At 35.0% G+C, this 22994-nt stretch overlaps 6 protein-coding genes across 7 annotated transcripts; all 6 read left to right on the forward strand.

Annotated features, from left to right (window-relative positions):
• Window positions 1–138: 138 nt before the first annotated feature.
• Window positions 139–1480, forward strand: LOC132205821 (histidine-rich glycoprotein-like; the record flags this gene model as incomplete). The annotated part of the gene is made up of 2 exons (XM_059635133.1): window positions 139–233; window positions 684–1480. Coding segments are annotated over 2 exons (744 nt in total), but the record flags the coding sequence as incomplete, so codon positions are not given.
• A 3062-nt stretch (window positions 1481–4542) lies between these two features.
• LOC132205823 (small cysteine and glycine repeat-containing protein 2-like) lies at window positions 4543–6991 on the forward strand. The gene is made up of 3 exons (XM_059635137.1): window positions 4543–4597; window positions 5872–5916; window positions 6514–6991. The coding sequence occupies exons 1-3, from the start codon at window positions 4543–4545 to the stop codon at window positions 6891–6893; spliced, it is 480 nt and encodes a 159-aa protein (XP_059491120.1). The 3' UTR covers window positions 6894–6991.
• A 4032-nt stretch (window positions 6992–11023) lies between these two features.
• On the forward strand, window positions 11024–12459 carry LOC132192507 (integumentary mucin C.1-like). The gene is made up of 3 exons (XM_059612493.1): window positions 11024–11176; window positions 11395–11698; window positions 12099–12459. The coding sequence occupies exons 1-3, from the start codon at window positions 11170–11172 to the stop codon at window positions 12337–12339; spliced, it is 552 nt and encodes a 183-aa protein (XP_059468476.1). The 5' UTR covers window positions 11024–11169; the 3' UTR covers window positions 12340–12459.
• A 1880-nt stretch (window positions 12460–14339) lies between these two features.
• LOC132192508 (peritrophin-1-like) lies at window positions 14340–15635 on the forward strand. The gene is made up of 3 exons (XM_059612494.1): window positions 14340–14483; window positions 14962–15196; window positions 15305–15635. Exons 1-3 carry the CDS (start codon window positions 14471–14473, stop codon window positions 15543–15545), a joined length of 489 nt encoding a protein of 162 aa, XP_059468477.1. The 5' UTR covers window positions 14340–14470; the 3' UTR covers window positions 15546–15635.
• Window positions 15636–15773: 138 nt separating this feature from the next.
• Window positions 15774–17735, forward strand: LOC132192509 (probable endochitinase). Of its 2 annotated transcripts, none has more exons than XM_059612496.1 (3): window positions 15774–16497; window positions 16752–16950; window positions 17350–17735. In XM_059612496.1, the coding sequence occupies exons 1-3, from the start codon at window positions 16461–16463 to the stop codon at window positions 17597–17599; spliced, it is 486 nt and encodes a 161-aa protein (XP_059468479.1). In that variant the 5' UTR covers window positions 15774–16460; the 3' UTR covers window positions 17600–17735. The 2 variants fall into 2 exon arrangements, with proteins under 2 accessions (XP_059468479.1, XP_059468480.1); XM_059612497.1 differs by having other exon boundaries at window positions 15774–16204.
• A 2801-nt stretch (window positions 17736–20536) lies between these two features.
• On the forward strand, window positions 20537–22675 carry LOC132192503 (multiple epidermal growth factor-like domains protein 9). Its single transcript, XM_059612490.1, has 2 exons — window positions 20537–20694; window positions 21425–22675. The coding sequence occupies exons 1-2, from the start codon at window positions 20688–20690 to the stop codon at window positions 22330–22332; spliced, it is 915 nt and encodes a 304-aa protein (XP_059468473.1). The 5' UTR covers window positions 20537–20687; the 3' UTR covers window positions 22333–22675.
• The last annotated feature ends 319 nt before the right edge of the window (window positions 22676–22994 follow it).

Below are 22994 nucleotides of genomic sequence, written 5' to 3' on the forward strand. Positions count from 1 at the left end.
TACTCGACAATCAGTTTCACTCAGTAATTTTTCACTACACTGAGCCAAGTTAATTAAAACTAAAGAGGACTTGTTGGAATATTATATTATTCCTTTGTGAATTCAAATATAGTTCTCAGAAATTTGTTATGAAAAAACAAAACTGTAACTTCAGAGAAAGAATTTTTTATTAAACTTTTATCTCCAAATAGGTGGCGGTGGAGGCGGTGGAGGTGGAGGAGGCGGCGGTGCAGGTGAATTATATTTTATTTTCTCTAATAGAGTTCTTTAATGGGGTATAAATACAACATTTATTCTTCTTATTTAAATGTATTTATTCATAGCATTTTTTCATACAACCCATAATTTACGACTTAGTCTGACCAATATTTCTAAGCTTTGAAACTTAAAAAAATTCGATAATGACTGCTGAATACTTTTTGAATTAAACGATACGAATATTTAAATATTTTGGTTTCTCGAGTCGCTAATTGATAAAAAAAATTAATGTACAATTTTATTTTATTGAGATATAATACAGCTTTCAATTTTAAGCTATTGATTATTATTTTTATTATTTTTCTGATTGAATAATCTTCTAATGTAAGGAAAATATTATAATTATATTTATAATGAATTAATATTTTATGGGAAGAATAATTTATAAGTACATAAATGAATAATAAAATTGAAAATATTTTCAGTGGTTACAACAACAACACCCTGTCCTACAACAACGACTCCCTGTACGACCACCACGACTCCCTGCACCACAACTACAACGACTCCTTGCCCCACAACTACGACTCCTTGTACCACAACTACAACTACCACAACCCCTTGTCCGACCACCACCACCCCTTGCACAACAACCACCACTACAACAACTCCTTGTCCGACCACCACCACCCCTTGCACAACAACCACCACTACAACAACTCCTTGTCCGACCACCACCACCCCTTGCACAACAACCACAACTACCACAACCCCTTGTCCAACCACCACCACCCCTTGCACAACAACCACAACTACCACAACCCCTTGTCCAACCACCACCACCCCGTGCACAACAACCACAACTACAACAACTCCTTGTCCGACCACCACCACCCCTTGCACAACAACCACAACTACAACAACTCCTTGTCCGACCACAACCACCCCTTGCACAACGACCACCACAACGACAACTCCTTGTCCGACCACCACGACTCCTTGCACCACCACAACAACTCCTTGCACCACAACAACTACTCCTTGCACTACCACAACCCCTCCCTGCACAACCACAACTCCTCCGTGCACGACCACAACCCCTCCATGCGTGACGACGCCCCCTTGCGCCACTAATCCACCAGCGGCCAAGTGTCCGGACTGTGTGAACTCCGCTTGCACAGTCAACGCGTGCAACCAGTCCACCCACCTGCCCTACCCAGGTGACTGCACCAGGTTCTGCCAGTGCGACCACAATGGCGCCGTGGCATTCACATGCCCCGCTGGACTACATTTCAACGCCGGTGTGCAAGTCTGCGACTGGCCAAGCTCGGCTTCGTGCACCATTGCGAACACATACGTTGGGTCGTGCTCCCTGTAATTGCCGAACGCCTGTGGCATGTACCGTTATTAATAAATTCTGCAAACATATTTATTTATTTGTAAACTGTTAATAAATTATTATACCCTAGCCTTGCCTTTCAACATCCTGAACACAGTAAAACAAATTATGATACGTACACTTCATTTTCCAGTTAGAAAATCTAGAACGATAATTGTAACATATTATTCAAAATGAAGATGAAATGGTTCAGTTGGAGAAAACAAATTTAAGTGAATTCAAAGAACCATCAGTATGAGCTACACAGAGCAAAAGATAAAAGGGCAGTGACGTTGATCGTTTGATTTCACGCTGACGTACGCACATACAGTACAAGCAGAGTTCAAGCAAATGCGTAAAATAGCACTTCAAATTCAATCTAAAAATTAATCTATAGTGCAGTGCTCATCGACGTCATGTGTAAGAGAAAAAACTAACTGAAAGGGACCAAAAAATCGTTTCAAGAAAATTATTTGAACGGGTTAAAATGAAACATGTATAAAATATATCTTTTCTGGATTACTGAATAATATTAGTTTCTAGCTGTTGAAGACAAATTTACCGCCAATTATCTTTTGGTCATCTTTGTGAATAAATTATTTACTGTACTGTTTTCAATTATTATATTAATTATACACAGTAATGATAAAAAAATAGGAGAAAAAAATTAGAAGATGAGTACCGCAAATAGCAGAGGTTTACAAAAATGCCCAGCATCAAAGGAGACACGCCGCCACGGTGAACCCTCTCACTATAGAGAGAACCGAACACTCAAAATTACTGCCAAATAAATACTCTGTTTTCACACAAACGACACAGATGACCATTTTTTGGTTGGGCAATCTATGAGGGTCGATGGCAGGTCACACCAGGGCTTAAAACCCCTGAAGAAAAAGGGGCGCAGGCCGAACGTACTTCGGACTAACAAGGGAGGCGGTGGCAGTTGGCCCTTAAATGATGCGCCTGGGTTAAATCTGTCTCGTCACTGAATTAATTTTCAGGGGAAATATGTTGCTGTACCTTTGAAGCACATTTTTTGTCATTAAAAATATTATGTGAATGTAAATCAATGCCACGCGAACATCAAATATCCCCTAATTATCGCTTATCAATAAGTTATTGACAGTAACTTTTGAATAAAAAATCCCGAGTGGCAATCCTTGAATGTTTCGTTTGTTGCTCTGTGCACTTCAAGCAATTTTCTGATAACTTCAGGTAGTGCTTAAAAAGTCAAAGTATGCCTTTCTTTATTGCTCGCTGTTTGCGAATATTTGCGTAAAATGATCATCTACATCTTCAAGTGCAACCTTCATGTAAGATAAACATAAAAAAGGAGCTCATATTGAAGTGGCCTAAAATTCTAATAAACCTATAGACACCGGCATATGAAAATTATTGCTAGGTATATATTTCGCAATAAAAGATTAGAGATCTACAAAAATGATATTTGTCATCATATTTATCGCAAATACGTATGTGCATATGAACGTGATGAGGCAGGTGCAAAGGCTGTCAAAATTGAAATTTTCTTATCTTCTCATGTTCTCATTGCCGAGTTTGGAAAATGGGACACAATAAAATGATGAAATTATATATAAAATTTCTAAGGTGCAGGAAAAAACTACAAATATTCAATTGCTAGCTTGATTTAGAAAATTCTTTAGACGAAGAATTAAGGTAAAAAAATTTTTGCACACGGACTTAAATTGAAGCATGTAATAAACAGGTTAAATTCTAGATAATTTTTGATAAGAAAAAAATTACACATATTTCACATAAAAAAATATGTATTAATGTAATACGCCTTGGTATTAGCATTGCACAGGCACAAAAGATTTGAGAAAAGAAGAGTTTTGTATTGCTGATTAGAAAAGAAGATGGGCGCGCATTAAAACCCCATTAACGGCAATTAACTTTGAACCGCACGAAAAAACATGAAAGCCAATCAAGATTTTTATCTGCCAGTTGAATTGGCTATAGGAACGCAATAGCAGACCGCTTACAACAATCATTTCGCTGATAAAGCTATTGAAGCTGTCCGATTGGTGTCATTAAGATTGTTTGCGTGATTTTCTTGGCTTTCGGGAAATCAGAGCCATCGGAGGGGGCGAGATTTGTGAATAAAAAGGACCAGCTCTGCAGCGTAGAACTATTCGTTTTTCGTTGGTGGATACTGTCAGACCAACTGGGAATCGGGGTACACCCTTTGCAAACATGAAAGGTAAGTTTAAATATTAAATTTACCCTCAAATTCCAAGATCTTAAGAAACTATTAACTTTTCATTTTACTTTCTTATTTGTAAGAATACATTTCTATTTTTTTTCTTGGGTATGACACTATTTTTCTCTTTGAGGATTAATTTTAAATCTCTTTTCCGATTGTTATTAATCTTTGCCAATGATAGATTAAAAGAAGATTGCATTTCAAATAGTGCTTATTAGATTAAAGATTATCGACGCTTTACGGCTAAACTCTCTGATTTAAATCTGTGGTCATCCGTTCAGCTTTCAGGCTCGCAGTTGTGGCCTTACTCTGCGTCGCCATTGTCACTGCCAATGACAAGGAGACGATGGAAGGTGGAGGCGGCGGCGGAGGTGGAGGAGGCGGCGGCGGCGGAGGAGGTAAATAATAACTTTCCTGCCAAGTTTTTCAATCAAAATAATAACTTGACGAAGTTTCTTATTATAATTTTGGTTTCTTTCATTTTGATACGTCATTCATAAAGTCAAAAATTGTGAGTAAAAATTGCAAATGTTTGAAAGAAAAATAACGTTTTCTAAAAAGGCTTGCTGTAAAAATAATCAAGATATTAAATCAAAATTTTTAAAATTAAATTTTTTAACAATCTTTAAAAATAAAATTTAATTATTTAATTTCATCCCAGGCGGAGGTGGAGGCGGAGGCGGCGGAGGAGGTGGTGGTAATTATAAGATAATTATTTAGAGAGGCATTAAAATAATGATGGATGTTTAAAAAAATCCAAGGAGGTGGAGGAGGCGGCGGTGGAGGCGGAGGAGGCGGTATTTTTTTTTCTTAAGTTCATATTTTCCAGAAAAATTAATCATTTTTATTGCAGGCGGAGGTGGTGGAGGCGGCGGCGGTGGCGGCGGCGGCGGTGGAGGTATGTTTAAAAATCTATCAAAAGTACTGTAATTTATATTTAAAATCAAGAGCCGCAAAAATGTCCGCTCTTGAGGAAGTGCGTTTTATTTTCAATATGCATTAAGTAAATCACTCATTGTCAGGCTATTTAATGAGACCTGGAATTGGAAACGGCTATACTAGCAAATAGTGTGTGAGGCAAATTAAAACAAATTGTAAATTTTACTTTCAAATAATTATCATTTCCTTTGAATTTAATCAATACGATATCTCACACTCCCTTCTGCGCGGATTTTTTGATTCAAATTTTTTTAACAAGTACTTTATTTAAAATTTATGTATACTAGAGTTGATTAAATAATTAAATAATAATTTTATATTAATACTAATTATTATATATCATTTTGCATATTGAGAATTCAGTTCTGCTCTTATTTTCTTTCACTTATGTTTTTAATATTCTATAGGTGGTGGTGGAGGCGGCGGCGGCGGAGGTGGTGGAGGCGGAGGTGGCGGCGGTAAGTTTGAAGTCTTGAAAGGCCGAATGTATGAATTGAACATACAAAATATTTATTTCAGGCGGCGGAGGCGGCGGTGGAGGTTAATAATCAAATTTTGCAATTGAAAAACAGAATAACAAGACAAATGATTAAAACTCACTTCAAAGCACTTTTATCAGTATCAAATAGGCAGTGCGGCTGCTTTGATTTATATGTAATTGGTATCAGATCATACTTAACTCTTCTGTTCAGTTTAATCACAGAAACTTTTTATTAACGCGACAGTGAAGTAATTTAATAGGTTTTCTATTCGATTGATGCTTTTTCTATAAACACGTGATTTTTTTGCTCTCAAATTCTCAAATGTCTAAATTAGTGGGAAATATTTTATGTGTGCCTTTAGTTGCAAAGTGTCTTTATTGATTGTATCAGAAGGCAATTATATCTAGAAGCAAAAAAACCTCTCTCTAAAAGAAAATTTATAAAAATGCTTTTTTTTTTTATCAAAAATCAATTAATTGAATCACTTGCATTTGATAAAAAAAAAATATTGAAGGCTAATAATTATTTGAAATCTTACAGGCGGTGGCGGCGGCGGCGGTGGTGGAGGAGGAGGAGGAGGAGGAGGAGGCGGTGGTAAATTTGAATTATATTTTTAATAAAAATTGAGCTTAATTCACATAAACTTACAGGCGGCGGCGGAGGAGGAGGAGGCGGCGGAGGTGGTGGCGGTGGAGGTAAATTTATTTTTGTTAATTCAAAAATTTTTGACAAGACAATAAGTCGCAATTATCACAAATGCAATTAACATGATTAGTCTTTGCATTGGTGAAATTAGAGCTACATTTATTGTAGCAACTACGATTAGTGTCCGCAGATCACAAAACTTTCAGAATTAAATTATGAAAATTATATTTTTTGCTTTAAAAACCTGTGCATAAAACTGGGATGCCAAGTGCTCCCTTCTCTAACCAAAATAGCAAAATAGAAAACTATTTTAACTGATTTTTAATAATCAGGCGGTGGAGGCGGCGGCGGCGGCGGTGGAGGAGGAGGCGGCGGCGGAGGTAAGAAATTAGTTAGATCTTCTAATCAAGATAATTCGTGCTAGTTTCTATTTCAATTTCCTGCGTCTAGATAGAATTTTATAGAAAATTTAATATTTTCAAATATTGATTTTGAAATTTTAAACTTTTTCAGTCACAATGGTCTAAATTTATTTTGTGAAAACGTCTGAAATATTCTTAAAAGTCCGTAGCTAGTTAAAATTTTTGAAATTTATTTTATTTATTTGGGACTTGACAATTTTAATTAATTAATGTTCAATTTTTCAGTTAACCCGACTGTGGCCCCACCATGCACGACCACAACTGCTCCCTGCACAACTACGACTGCTCCCTGCACGACCACGACTGCTCCCTGCACGACCACGACTGCTCCGTGCGTGACGACACCCCCTTGCAACACCAACCCCCCGGTGGTCAAGTGTCCGGACTGCGTGAACGCGGCCTGCACCCCGAACGCGTGCAACCAGGCCGTCCACCTGCCGTACCCAGGTGACTGCACCAGGTTCTGCCAGTGCGACCACCTCGGCGCCGTGGAGTTCAAGTGCCCTGCCGGTCTGCACTTCAACCGTGTTCTGCAAGTGTGCGACTGGCCCAACGCGGCCTCCTGCACCATCCTCAACACCTACGTCGGCACCTGCTCAGCCTAAGCATGATGTGCAAGCTTGCTGAATAAACTGACGCACGGCATGTCGACATGCAACTATTATAAGCTCTGAATAAATCTTTAAGTTTCTATTTATACTCACACACAATGTTTAGATATTTTTGGGGAAATCAAGTTTTTAACATCACAAAATTGCTGTAAAAGTCATACAAATTTTAATTTTTTTTTCTTCATTCTTTTTATTATTAATATTTATCATCTTCAATATTGGAAATTCCAGTTTTTTTTATTACAAGTAATTATTTTATCTAAAGATTAATAAGTTTCTGTTGAAAAGGTTAGCGCGTGTCTTTAATTGACGATATTGATGGTAATTTTTACGTCAATCAAATTTCTCGAATTCAGTTGCGGCGGAATTTACTTTGCTGTCTGCTTATCAGCCTCAATTCAATGCGCAATTGAGCATGCACAAAAACAGCACGTGATAAGCGGTCGCAATTTAGATGAATCGCAATCAACATAACAAATCACAATTTCTGGCGTTTGATGTTTGCGATTCGGGCACAAGGTTCAATCAGTTCTTCCAAATGATAAACAAGAGGCACTTGACAAAAGAAGGTCGTCGCCACCAGAGAAGATAATTAATTGTGAAAGGGAAATTTTTCGTCGTTGGCGTCATCAAATTCGAGAGTGACGTACGAAAAATTTAATAAGAATTTCTCCTTTGATGACTGGAGGAGGCTCGTAAAATGGAAGATATTGAAAATTGTATAAAGAACGGAAATTAAGTTGCTTCAAACAAATCTCATTTTCATCTCAGTTACAAATATAATTTTTACGCTTGACCTGAAAATTTTGCGCATCTCACGCTTTTCCACTCCATCCTTCTCTTGTCGTCAAGACTAAAATGGAACTAGTTTCTCTTTGCAAATATTTGGAGATAAACAATATTGAGCGAAATCCTGCTGGCAAGGCGAGAAAGAATACTCAAAGCAAGCTTTTTGTTTTCCTACTTTCAGAATAATATGAAACGGAGAACTCTCAAAATATATTGCTCACAGAATAACAACGTTCTTGGGTATCCAATTATTTGTGTAAAAGAATGAAATTGGTGTCAAGTTAATCTCGGATATTGTATTTAACTGATTGTCTTATTTTTTTCAGAAACATTATATCCAAATATTTGCTAAAGTGCTCTGTATTTTTAAATAAATCCAGCGTTCTAAATTAAAACATTTACTGAATATTTTACAAAAAGTGATATTATGGTGACTAATTGTAAGATGAACTAAAAGAAGTTTTGAAGAAATCATATTATACAATATTATTACCTACTAATGTGCATACTACAAAAAACTGTGAGGATTTGGAATGAGAAGAGAGTCATTTATAAAGCTTTAAATAAATAAAGTACAAAAAGCGTGTTATATTGTTATTGGAATTTTTTATACCTCAAATGAAATGAAATGAGGGAAAGATATGTACGAATTTCATACCCAAGTCAGAATTTTAGTTGTTAATAATAAGTTCATAATAATTTTTAAGGCACATTTATGATAAAAGTAAAAGGCTTGTAATGAGACCAGACAACGTTTAATGAGGTGACCCAATATTTACCATCATATCTCTCACCACAAATTGAAGATTCACGTCCGTCTTCCAAATGCTGTTTAGAACTCCGAGCACGGAAAGAAAAAAATATAGGTCAATTAAGTGTTATTTCTAATGGATTATCAGCGTCTCTCTTGGGCATTTTGCACCTCTCAATTACGAAAACTTGCAGGTGATAAAAGTCGTGCGGATATTTTACTCACTGTGTGAAATGTCTTTCAATCTTGATTAGCAGTTTCCAATTATGAGGCTCTTGTGCCACTTTAGCAGGTTTTTGTGTCAAATGGCTGATTAATCGATAAAAATTGGCGATAGGAAAATTCAAATTAAATGAGCTTTGCCTTTGCGGTGTGTTTGTTTGTGATAAAAAATGAATTATTAATTTATTATCATGCACGTGCCAATAAACAAGTATTTACACAGTAATTATAATAATTTTGAAATTATAAAAGCTGATAATTACATGTTCTATTGCATCAATAATCAACAGGTACTAAAAAAAGGCACCCCAGTTACATAAATGTACTCATTTTTAATTGCGTACCTTTCTTTCTTTTGAATTTTTCCATATCTGTTTCATTTTATTATGGCTGTTTTTTCTGTGAATGGGTCAAAGTTTCCTTACGCAAATAAAATTATCAATTAACATCTAAATGTAAATTAACTAAAATAATCAGAAAAAGTCAGCGAGCAATCTAAAAGAGCTTCAGAATAAAAAGTATTTGATTGAAAAGGGGCTTAAAGCGAGTGCGTAATAGTGAAAATGACGTTAATTGAAGCTTAAGAGGTTTAAAACAGATTGGTGATTGTAATTGTTGTCAAATACACGTCATAAAGCCGGTCAATGGAATTACTGAATGTAAAACCAAAGATTAAGTTGATCTGCTGAGATTATCGAGGAGTGATTGACGTAGGTGGAGGCCCGATTCAAAACAATGGAAGTTTATGAATGAAATTACAATCACAAATATTAATGTCATCATAATAATAAGATTGAAATATGAAAATGACATAAAAATTATTTAATTAGTAAATTTTCATTACAAAGCCCTACAAATTCAACTTTTGAAGCTTTAAAGTGTTGTTGAAAATTTCCCAAATAAAGTAAATTTTTAGCAAAATTCATCAAGTTCTTTATAAGGGGTCATTTTTTCCAAAATCTAAAAAAAAAGGAAAATAAGCCTCAAAAGGTAATTTGATTGTAGTTTTGTTCTTAAAGTTATGGCGGTACTGATCCGCTAACAATAAGATTTGCATATTATTCAACATAAATGAATAATGGAGCGAATTAAAGATGAAACCGAGGGGACTTTTTTTATAAATTTCATCTCACACTATTAAGGTTTTGATTGCCAAAAAAGCGCTGAATCATAATACTGAGCTTGCCGAAATAAAATTTACATAAGCATGAGGGAAAGCGAGAGAAGAGTCGCATTAGATTTGATGGCGTCGCAGCGAAAAGTGCCCATTAAAAACTGAATGGAAACTGTTACTGCTTTTTTTTACAGCGAGCCACCATAAAATTTTCCGGCATGCACACATTCAGGGTTTTAGCTTCTCTTGTTCCCTGGAGAGGGGTATTTTTGTTAACGATACGGCATTTACGAGTGTTGCTCGCACTCTCGAAGACAATGAATGATATCAAGAGTGAAATGAGAAGGAAAATAATCTTGACAACATGCACGCAAAATGTTTTAGATCAACTATATTAACCAATGTCATTTTAAAGCAGGCAGGAGATTAAAATTTTGCAAACATGGAAACATCTGCGCTCAGTTTTGCAGCATTCGACAATGGAATATTAGGACAAGTGATTACATCATTAAATTTATGTTATAAGTGTAAATAAAGAAGATTAAAATTATGAGTGCAAAAAATGAATGTTTTTTTAAGGGAATTAAGTAAATAGTTTAATCAAGATTGCTGTGACGGTAAAATTGATTATGCGAGTACGAGACAAGTAATTATTTCACAATCATGGCTGAAAGCTAAGATAATAAAATTCTACATACTTTTTTTAATTCAAAATTGTGTATTATCTATCTGGGTTACATTATAAATAAATATATGTCAATTTTTTTTTTAAATTTTTCTCTTCAACGATTTGTAAAAGTTTAAATAGACGCTGAAAAAATAATGATAATATTCAATAATTTTAAATGATTAAGCATAATTAAGTTATAATGTATTAATTATTGGAATATCTATTCAAGGGTTAATTAAAAAATAAAAAAATCTTTTCAAATTCAGCGGGTTAATTTACACGTAGAAAAAAGTTAAAAAAAAAACTGTGTTTAAAATGTGTTCCAGTCACCTTGAAATTCAAGTATCGGCGCAATCAAAGGCGAAAAGTGCGAACAGCGGCTAATCCAATTTACAATTACATTGTTCCCCGCTCGTATTATTGTCAATCACACATCTTATCAACTAATTGCATGTTATTCGCATGTCCACTTGCCGTAATTGAAGTGGCTTCGAGCGTAGATAATAATCACACTAGAGAGGGAGGGAAAGCCTTTAGTACAAATTAATGCTTTTACTTTAATAAGATATAAACAAAATTCAAGATCGGTTGTATATATAAACCCTCGTTCATCAGACTGACTTAAGTGATCTTGACTTGTCGATTTGGTATATCATTTTGTGGCTTAGGTGTGAAGCCAAAACTCTTGTGCAAGTCTAAACAGAGTCAGGAAATTTTATCAAAAATGAAAGGTGTGTTTTGTTTTTATTTTTTAATATTCTTGATATTTTTTTTTCAATAATTTTTTAAAATATTTTATCCTTTTTAATTTTTTGGATATTATGCTAGCTTGCATTAGTTTTTAAGAAATAAACTGTGCTTTTTTAATGTTAACTAATTTTTATTAAAGTAGGTTAGTATGTTAAAACGGAAAAGATTTGAACTTGATTATTGAATTTAAATTTTGCAGCTATTTTGCTTGTCAGCTCGTACCTCATAGTCTTGGTCAGCGCCAAGTACAACCACTACGGAATTGCTAGAGACTACACTTTTACACCTGTAACCTGTCCACCTTGCGATTGCACGACGACCACGACGCCTTGCCCAACAGTAACAAGCACAACCACAACACCTTGTCCAACCACTACAACCACAACTCCTTGCCCAACAACGACAACTCCGTGTCCAACAACGACAACTACAACTCCTTGCCCAACAACCACCACACCCTGTGTGACCACCACGCCATGCCCACATCCACCAAACAGTCCAGGGTGAGAATCTCTCTTATTATAAATATTTATCGATTTATTTTTAATTAATTAATCAAGCATGACATTTCTATTCAGCTCAATAAATGATTTTAATAGGTTATTAAAAAATTACAAACATGAAATAAGGAAATAAATTTTGACTTTAATTATAAAATTATAATTTTAAATAATTATTTTTGTTGTTTCATATTAATTTAATATTTACAAAACTGTGCAAAAATTATGCCTGGCATGATTTGTCCCAAATAATACAATTGTTCTTCTATAGAAATAATGAAAATGATATTTATTTAAATGTAAATTTTGAATTTCTAGAAGTAATTTTTTTTCTTAAATAATATATTAACAAGAAATTTTATGACGTATGAATATATAATGCAAGTTTGACCCTCTCCTGCAGATTCTGCCCACCTTGCGTAATGAACCGCTGCACCCCAGACGCCTGCTCCCTTGGGGCGAATGTTCCCTATCCTGGCGACTGCACCAAGTTCTGCAAATGCGATTTCGACGGAGCCACGCCGTTCGACTGCCCCGCAGGACTCCACTTCAATGACATCCTGCAACTTTGCGACTGGCCGAGTGCCGCAAAATGCACCCTGTCCAGCACTTACGAGGGTGGGTGCGAAATGCTGACGCCCTAAGGATAAATCATGCGGAACTTTATTTCATAAATATTCAGGGTTACCAAATAATATATACATTAATTTATTTTTAGTCATTTATGTTTGTATACAATAATAAAAATAATGTCTAATTCATAATATAAATAAGCTAATTTTATTCAATTTGACGACCTTTTTCGTGGAAATAGATCATATAAAATGTCGATCGCAATCTAGGGTGTCAATTTCAATTACCTATCAACCAGTATAGATTATAGTGGCACGCTCTGTCAAGTTCAAGTTATCAATGTCAGAGTCAGATTTGAATTTTAACGCGGAAGACCTTGACTTTTATTCATTATTGTGTACGTCATGAAGTTTTCATCTAACGTCAGTTGTTATTATCAATATATTTATTGAGACATAGTACATATAACATACAGTAATAACTCCCAACAGAATCGCACCCTTTTGCAAGTGCTGGATAAGGAAGAAGAGGTGGAAATTAAAATTAGGGAAGCTATCGGTCACTACGGCATTGATCAGAATTTCTTTTAAACCTAACACAATCTTTCATTTTTACATTAATGAGAGGAAAAATTATAATTTTTAGCCAACGGATGCGATGAAATGTTTTTTTTCCTTATGTGTTTAAAATGTGAAGATATCAATTTTATTTGCATTTTCCACAATCAAAGTTGAACAACACGCATCTATGATAGAGAATATTGTACATTCAAATTTTATTATAATATAATTTAATTATTCTTCTCGGTCAATAGCAAATTTTAATTCGAAAAAAGGGAGAAGAAAGATGTCTTCTAAAACGCCCGACATCAAAAGAGACGGCCGTCGAGGTAAACCCATCATTAGGTAGTCAATTAAAGTGGACCGCAGCGGTGCAATTTTTAAAATTTCCATGATTAAATTTTAAAAAAAAAATGAAATAAAAAATTGAGCAGCTATTGTGTCACATTTAGATTCCACAATATGAAAAAATTATTGCCACTAGTTTCAGAAGTTTGACTTACCATCAAATTAAAAATCATTTCTAAATAAATCACATATGAATTTAAAATTTTAATTCAATTTCTAAATTAATCACTTTTAAAATTATATTTAAAAAAAAAAACAATAATAATATTCATGCTTCGATCTTCACGAGGACATATTGACGTCAAATTTTGAGGTACATATTACAATTTAGCTGCACGAACGATTAATGAAATGATGTATTAGAGGGGCAACCACTACCAATATCAAGATAAATCATACAAAATTAAAGATCAGTATACTTTAATTTGATTTACTAAGGAAGAAAAACAACATATAATTTAGCAGTCAATATGCTGCGAAAAAGTTTTGATAAAATTTATTTTATTTACCCACCCACTCCAATTTATCTGCAATAATTAGATGTAAAATTTTAGTAACAAAAGTGGCTTAATAAAATAATTGCAAACAATTTCCATTTTCTAAATAATGATTTTATATTTGTTTTTTTTTTCACAGTCGGCGAATTGAAATAATCTAAGTCCTTCATGATCTAGAAAAATGTGACTGACAGTTTGCTATTTAGTGGAGTACAAAAAATGATATAAAAGATTTTGACATGTTCGATCAGTTTGATTAACTATGAGTCGGTAACCTCTTTAAGTCTATGTATGAATTTCTATCAAAATAGATCTATTCAATGAGATCATGTAACCAAAAATTTAGTAGAAATCATAAATTTATTTAGGGAATTTCCTAAAGTATTTAATAATCAATATTAATGCCAATTTTGACTTGAATATGCCTCAGATTTTTATTAAAAAATGTGATTAGTGATAATCTGGGATCAGTAATGGTCATCCGGACGTCAATCACGCTTATCACAGATCACTGCCAATTACAACCTTAGTTTTTTTACCCCAGACACTTATATCAAAAAAAGATATTTCAATTTGTATGAAGACTAATGGCGATAATCCTTAGAGGAGGGGCCTGGATTAGGCTCAGATCAATTAGCATTGTGACAAATGGTGATTGATCGGATTAGCTATATCTGCGGTATATATATTGCGTCGAAAACCGCCTCAGGACAGTGTTGAGATTTTGTTTGCTGATCCACAATCGGTGGGCATCTTCCAGAGCCAGTACCCTTTGTGCCCAGAGAATTCAATTAGCTATGATGAGAGGAGGTGAGTTTGTGCGCTGCTAAACTATTGCCAACAGTTCCTTGAAGCGAAGAGTTTGCCTGTTTGACGGGACGAGCAAGGGCTCATCCAAGCGTGGATAATTAAAGGAGAGATAGAAGCAGTTCCATATTAGCAAATACGCGTTCACAGTTGGATTCAGTGAGCGTGATGGTTGTGGGCAAAAAGCTTTTTATGTTCTATTGCGCCTTGAGGAACGTTTGATTCAAAGATGGAGATGGGAGTTGCAAAATTAATTAACAGTTTCGAGAATCAATATGTCAAATAAATTTATTTCACGAGTAATTGATTTTGGGAAATTTGGACTTTCCAAGAAATTGATTTGAGGGAAAATTTGAGAGAAAAATTTACTACCTATTTGCAGCTAACAATTTTAGCTATCCGAATCAATCAGTCTTAAAAATCCTCTCTTTTACAAGATCTTTTTTTAAATACTGACATGATTATCATTTTTTTTTCACAGCCGTTTTTTTTAGCTTTGCTCTGCTGTTCGCTTTTGCTGGAGCCGAGTACCAGCAGTACCTTCACCCAGGTCAAGCCAATCGTGGTCGAGACTTCACGATTGTGCCAAGCACTTGCCCGCCATGTGATTGCACCACCACAACCCCCAGACCTACAACCACTACTAGAGCTACCACCACTAGACCGGCAGTGACGACCACCCCGCCGTGCACTAAGCCACCAACCCACCCACCAAAGTAAAAATTTTTAAACATAATTTTTCTTTTACTCTGAAATACGTTTTGGATTGATTTATAAAATTCAATGTTTTCAACCGATTATAAAATTTATATTTTTCTTTCCAGGTTCTGTCCTGATTGCGTGAACAACAGGTGCACACCAAACGCCTGTGACCTGTCTGTCCTGGTGCCCTTCCCCGGTGACTGCACCAAGTTCTGTCAGTGCGAGTACGGAGGTGCGAAGGAGTTCGATTGCCCCGGCGGTCTGCACTTCAACGAGATCCTCCAGATTTGCGATTGGCCCAACCAGGCTCAATGCACCGTTTCCGGAACCTACCTCGGAGGATGCGAGGGCATCAGACCCTAGATGAGGTTATATCACCAAATATATAGATCAAAAAGAAACTTATAATATCGTATTAACTTGTTGAATAAAATATGTGAGTTGTTCTACTAATTTATTACATATTTATTTTAAAGTAAGAAATCTACTTGTCTTCATTTCTGGCAAAACCCATTTCAAAATTCAAGCTACTTCTTGAAATAGAAATTATGATAATTTAAAAAAACTTAAATTTCAGCTTTATTGAACTAAAAGTGTGCAACTGAAAATTTTTGTGTAGTTTTCCGTATTTCGTAATCAAGTGCAAAGGAATGCTGCTTGATGACGCGAGATTTCATTATAAACGAAACGCGCAGAAATTTTCGTGCGCACTGCGTGATCTCCTCTTGTCATCTCTGCCTGTCAATCAACCTGTCAAATTCACACCTCTTATCGAAACAACACATCTCACAACAAGTGTGCGATTTTGGGTGATTTTGCATATGTTCACAGCTAAAAACAAGTGGGGACAATCATAGATGAATTGGTCAAAGCACAAAATCTAGCCACTTAAAACTATGTATAAATAGAGCAAAATTCATAGCCATAGACATAATAGACTCGACTTCGTCCAGTTACCAATCGGTGGGTGTTGAGATTTAACAAGACGCCAGTACCCTTTGTACGAGCATCAACAATGAAGGGTAAGTTAGCAATTATTTTAATAATAAGCATGTTTTGCGCCTAGAAAAAAAGTTTTCTAAAAGTTTGTTGTCACTGCAGTTAACTCAGAGATAATGTATGAAAATCTGTGAACTTGCGTTCCAAATTCTCCCTACTCCAATAATTAGTTACAATTCAAGGCGAGTGTGATTAAATTTCATATTATCTGAGGTACTAATATCGATGGAGTAGTTGTCAAATAATCATATTAATGTTGATAGTTAATTGACGCAAACAATGTTATTAACTGATTATCGCTGTCCTACTTTTAAAGGTGGCGATCTAATTGATTTTTTATTCATGGCGTCAAATTAAAACAATAATTCTGACGGTTTTATTAATTTTGCTTAATCCACCACTTGTAAATTGCAAAACAAGCACCTAAGCAAGATTCAAGTAAAATAAAGACTGTACCTTTTGATAAGATATGCATATTATTAATTATTTCACTCCATACATGTTTTCTTTTAAAATTGAGCAAACAATCAAAGTCCACTTATTCCATAAAATAAATTAAATTATTTTCAGCATATCTGTGTTTCGCCCTTGTCATTGCCGTGGCCAGCGGCTACTCCATGTTTGATGGACAATCCATTACTTTGACGACAAATGCTTGCCCGCCGTGCGACTGCACCACAACTACCACGACCACCACAACCACGACTACTACTACCACCACCACCACCACCACTACTACTACTCCACCAACCACCATTAAGCCCGGAGAGTGAGTTAATTTTTTTTATTCACACATATAAAAAAACAAAGATCATTGAATGTTTCATTGAAATTTAATAAAAGTTTAACTTTAATGACAATAATGTCTTTAGATTAAAATTTTTGTATTTAAATAAAAGATCAGCAAGCTTCGTCAGTTAAATATATTCATTTTTGGGATATAAAAATTATTTTTAAAGATAAATATTATTGTAAATTGCAACAAAAATGAGCATTTATTTTCTTTCTTTATTTAAATTTAAAATATGTTGCTCAAACATCGCTAGAATCTTTGTCTATGATTCTGTTTCATATTGTTTTTGTTTCTATATTTCATTTTAATTTTTGTTTGTGTTCAATCCAAATCATACCGATGACTCTTGATTTGATTGTGTCATTTCCGTTTCAGGTACTGCGCCAACCCCTGCGTCACCAGCAGGTGCAGCCCTGCCGGCACCTTCGACAGCTCCATCCAACTGCCCTACCCCGGCGACTGCTCCCGATTCTGCAAGTGCGACGTCAATACCCAAGCTAGAGCTTTCGACTGCAGCCCCGGACTCCACTTCAACGCCGAACTGCAGGTGTGCGACTGGCCCACCGCATCCAAGTGCTCCGTCCAGAGCACCTACATGGGAGGTTGCGAAGCCCTCATGAATTAAATTATGAATTATTAACCATAAAAATTCTGAACCTCTTGAAGGTACAAGAATTATAATGTCATGACAACATAATTTTAAATATTATTCAAAATTTTTGTTACGGGTATATTTATTGGCGAATAAAATGAAATTTTAGCATTAATATTGGTGTATTATTTACTTGGAAAATTATTGAAATCTACTTTCTATTCTATCCATAAATTAAACTGAAATTTAAATAAATTATACAAAGATCTCTCAGGAAGTTTTGTTAATCAATCTTAATTTTTAGAATTGCTTCCAAATCAATTTTCAGTTGATTCTGTTTCTATGAAATATACTGATTTTCAATCTGAACAAATTGTTTGTTTGCTTAGTATATTTACGGTACGTGTCACAAAAAGACGTCATTGGCACAAATTCCACGCAGTTAACCTTTGGTTGGATTTTGAAGAACAATTAAGCTGATAAGAGAGAGCATAGATTTCGCACTAGGATAGGCTTCTTGTGTTCTCACCTCGAAAAGTCCGCGCTAGACCGCACACTAGAGTCAAGAGCGTGATAATCAAATGAGCGGCTTATCGCGCGTGCGGCCGCCGCAAAGTGCGAAACGGCCGATGATTGACAGCGAGCCGTTGTTCGCAAGCTATCTTACTGTCACGATAATGATCTCCGTCAACGCTGATGTTGCAAGAAGAGTGGAACATTATCTGCCCAACAAACAACGCACAATGCGCCCGTCATCCACCTAATTGGCTTGCGAGCAGCGTGCAAAATTCCTCTCCGTTGACATAAAAGGAGAGCTAGAGATGAGTTTTTTCCGGTCACAAAATACCTCGATCTTAAGGAAGGTCTATTTGGTATACGAGAGCTAGTAATTGAGGAAAATGCCAAAAAAAATCCGAAAAAATACGTTATCGTTCCATAGAAATAACAACTGCAGAAGTCACATTTACAGTAAAATAAATTTAATAGAAACTGATATTTATAAAATTTGGAAATTTAAATATTTGCCACTAGATTTTATATATTAAATTTTTCGATTTTTGTTTTCTGAAAAGATCAGTGCTTTTAATTATAAATTAATAATAGAATCTCAAACAATATGTATGGCTTTCACTTCGTCAAATTTTACTCGTGGTTATAATTTATAATTTTATAAGTGCTTTGAAAATATTTTACTTTTTAGTAGCGTTATTCACTATATTTGTAAGCTCTCATAATTTTTTACATATTTTTTAAAGAATAATCTCCTTTTTTTTAAATATTTAATACTAATTTCAATTGGAAATCAGCTAAATTTTGGTTTCACTGCTCAAAAACTAATAATTTATATCTTACGGCTAAAAGTATTATTTTAATTTTTTTTAACTATCAATTAAAAAATGTATGAAATTCATATTGCAACGATTTACAATATGAAGTAAAAATGAAGAAAGAAAGAGGTCAACTTCTTCATGTTTTTTTTCTTCAAAAATCTTCAAAAATGTTTTCCTTAATTTACTTGTAAATCATGTATATCACTGGGCATTCTTTTTAAAAAAAATTGTAAATTTTGACTCGTAAGTTATCGTTAAATTAAAATTAAAATTTTTCTCTTGAAAATTATGGCCATTTAAATCAAAGCAAGGCTTATTTTTAAAGAATTAGCTGGGACCATTAAAAACAAACATTTTCTTGCTGGTTTTATAAACTTTTGTTTGACACTGAGCATACTAGGAAAATTAAATCTTAATCCACGCATAAGCTTAAACTCCAAATCTAAGATCAGAAAAAAGCACACACATCGGATTTTTCTTTCTGCAACGCATTATTTTCAATGTATGCGCATTCACCATGAAAAGCACTTTGGAAAAAGCAAGAATTTTGCGAGGCTATTTTGCTTTTTTTAGTGTAGGACCACTCGACAAAAAGCACTGTGCTTCCGATCGTATCCTAGGGCACGTCATAAAAAGAGCACGAGAGAAAGGGAGTTGGCTTTAGACCGCACCTTTTTGTCGGGTTGACGAGCGATGCGCAAATTGATTGTATCCTCTTTTTTGGCACACACAAACGAAATTGACTGAAACGTACGTGTTGAGTTTAGTTTTTGCTTCTCTTGCCTCACAGAGTTCTGTGAAAATGGGAAAACAGGTGCCGCCGACTAATCGTTTTAGTTTTAAATACTGAATTTTATTGTAAAGAAGCAGATGATTTCACTATTTTAAGGCAAAATAATATTTATTTTATTAAAAAAAAAGAAGAAAAATTCTCACAAAATACAATTCTCAAAACTAAGTTATTTAAAAAATGTTCAATATATATTTGCAATTTTTATGGCAATCAAATTCGGTAACATCAAAATAATCTTTAGCAAATCATTTTCTTTTTTATTTTCCATTTAAATATTTAAACAGCTTTTTAGAGCAAAATAACTTTGGCGAAAATTCTGTATAATAATATTCTACACAAAAGCAAATAATTAATTCTAATCAAGCCACTTATGTCGCCTGAAACTTTTAATCAAATTATAAATTCTAATTAAATTAAAAATATCGTTCATATCATTTAATCAACACCAATCTATTAACTTTATTCTTCTAATCAATAGTAAATAACTAATCTTGCAACAAATTATTTCAATTTGAGAGAATAATCTACAAGATATAATTCTTGTACCAGAAATTAACGGGACCATTTATTTTCAATGACCGCGATCTCCTCCTCGGGAGCCAATTGGCAAGTTATTTAACACGTATCAACTCCCACGCAGTTAGAATTCACACAAGTGTGTGGCGATTCGCGTCGCACTTATCAACGAAATAGCTTTTCGATGGTGTGATAAAATATTCGGCTCCTTTGAGCGTCAGGAAAAGCTGCCAACATTAATAGCAATTGAGAAGCAATTTTAATCTAATCAAGTGTGATTTATGTTTGCCGTGTTTTGCTTGGAGAGCTTCTTCTGACGAGCAGAAGGTATATAGGGAACCCGATTAACCTCCTCACGACAGTTCGCCGCAGACTTGTTGAAAACTTTGCCTGCAAGGTAGAGTGAGCTAGGGTGCGCTGTAATTACCCACCGACACCCTCAGTTCCTCCTAATTAGTTTTCCCTTCGTGAGGGCGCGGATATGAAAAGTAAGTTTCCTCGAGAAATTTTAACACGCCAGCCAAGGTGCACGAATAATGGATTTAGGTTAGAGTTAATTAGTGTAAAGATAATTGGGCGCACATATATGAGGTAAAAATTAACAAATGGTTCACGAACTTTTACTTGACGTAAATACCTGTTTCATAAATCGCTGACAGCAACTTTTAGTTTTCGGAGACCATCATGGAACACGGACTTTAAGACTTTTCAACGAAAATTTTATCAAATTATCACTCAATATTTCATCTCAATTATATTTTTTGAGAAATAATTATTTGTACTCTATTTAATTACATTTTATTTAATCGTTCACCAGATTGTGCTCCTATACAAAATATTTACACACAAACTTGTAGAAGGTAGAATTTTACTGAATAATTTTATTTTATTAATACATTAACATTTATTTTCCAGATTTTTAAGAAATTATAAAAGTCAAAACTTTAAAAATTAAATATTTAATGAAAAAAACTTGCCTGTTAATTACGGTTTCGTAATTTTGTACAATGTTAAATGTCTCTCCCCGCTCCTTAAATCATTCTGAAAAATAACCCCCCCCCCCCACATACTCAGATTTTCAGAGCAACTTGCATAGGAAACAAATGTGAGAACTTCTCCTACTCCATTATATTATATAATTAAGATAATTGCAGACGTAAAATTTCCGGATAAGAAAGCAAGAAATTCTAATTGAATTCATGAATTTGTGATTCGCAGAAACATTCCTGTGCACCGTTTTCCTTGCGTTGGTGGTTTCATCTCAGGCTTGGTCATGGTCATGGCTGATGCCATGGGGCAGCTCTGAGAGTGCAGAAGACTCTCCCTGGTGGGAGACCTTTGGCGGAGGTGGTGGAGGCTTCAGACCTCCCACATCGCCTGGCCCTACTGACCAAACAACAGCGGTAGATTCATCAACAACCGAAGGCCCCACAACAACTGAAGAACCTACAACAACTGAGGAACCAACAACTACTGAGGAACCAACAACAACTGAACCGACTACAACAGACTATCCTACAGAAGTTCCAACCACCACTGAAGATCCTTGGGGTCCGACAACCACTGAAGATCCTTTGGGTCCGACAACTACTGAAGAATCTACAACCAGCTGGCCAAGCTGTCCTACTCAAGAACCTTGTCCAACATGTGAGCCGGCAACCTGCCCTCCCGTCGACGAGTGCCCAACACCACCACCCTGCGATTGCTCCACCACTGATCTATGGTCTTCAACCTCCTCGGATCCAAGTAGTAGTCCGATTTCTTCATCTGCCACATCCGCCACACCTGCCGCGTCCACGCCAGCAGTTTCAGTGACCCCTGCTGACCCAAGCACAACCATAGCTCCTTTGCAGAGATTTTGCCATCCTTGCGTCCTTACGAGATGTTCTGTAAGTACCTGGGCACACCACGTGTACGCCCCAGGATCGTGTGCCCAGTTCTGCAAATGCGACTTTGACAAAGCGCTGCTGTTCGACTGTCCCAACGGTTTGCACTTCAACGCCCAGCTGGAGGTTTGCGACTGGCCGATCAGGGCCCAATGCACTATTCCTCAAACGTATCTGGGCGGCTGTGAAAAGCTGATGGACGAAACCGTGCACATGGGGCCTTATGACGTCAAGAAATAAAATAAATTCTCTGATTCCAATTTTAAAAGAAAAAAAAATGTGATCAAATTTGTGATATAAATTCCATGATTTTTTTACATTACTGTGTTACTGTCTCATTACAAGGCTAAATTGCAACTCTATTTGTGTAAATATATTATTGCAAACGTTGATTGTAGAGAATGCTTATATTTGCCAAAAATAATTTCCAAGTGTCAATCCCTATCCCCTATTTTAGCTTGCCAATAATGTATTTATTTTGAATCCACGTTGCTTAATAAATCATGAATAAATAATAAACAAATAAGGATTTGATCGAATAAATATAGTATTAAATAAAATGACATTATTTTCATAATTTGCATTTTTTGTTGTTGTTATTTTAGTTTTATTTAGCTAGGCAAAAAGAGTTTTTTTTTATATGGCAATTTTACAACAGGTTAATTATTAATTTCTCATATCTACGTTTTTTTCTTTTTGGATCAATTTTTTCAGTGATTTATTTAAGTTATTTAAAATAATAAATGGAGAATAAATTAATTGTTTGGAATAGAGCAATAAAAATTAAGGCATTAATTAAGAAGATTTATATCTGTTTACATATTTAAAATATAAAAAAATAACTTTAACGGAAATCATGCTATAATAAAGTTTGAAAGTTATAGAATAAATTTATATTTTAA

The sequence above is a fragment of the Neocloeon triangulifer genome, unplaced genomic scaffold (genome assembly GCF_031216515.1).
Source record: "Neocloeon triangulifer isolate White Clay Creek 2 clone unplaced genomic scaffold, ASM3121651v1 ptg000003l, whole genome shotgun sequence".
NCBI classification, from domain to species: domain Eukaryota; kingdom Metazoa; phylum Arthropoda; class Insecta; order Ephemeroptera; family Baetidae; genus Neocloeon; species Neocloeon triangulifer.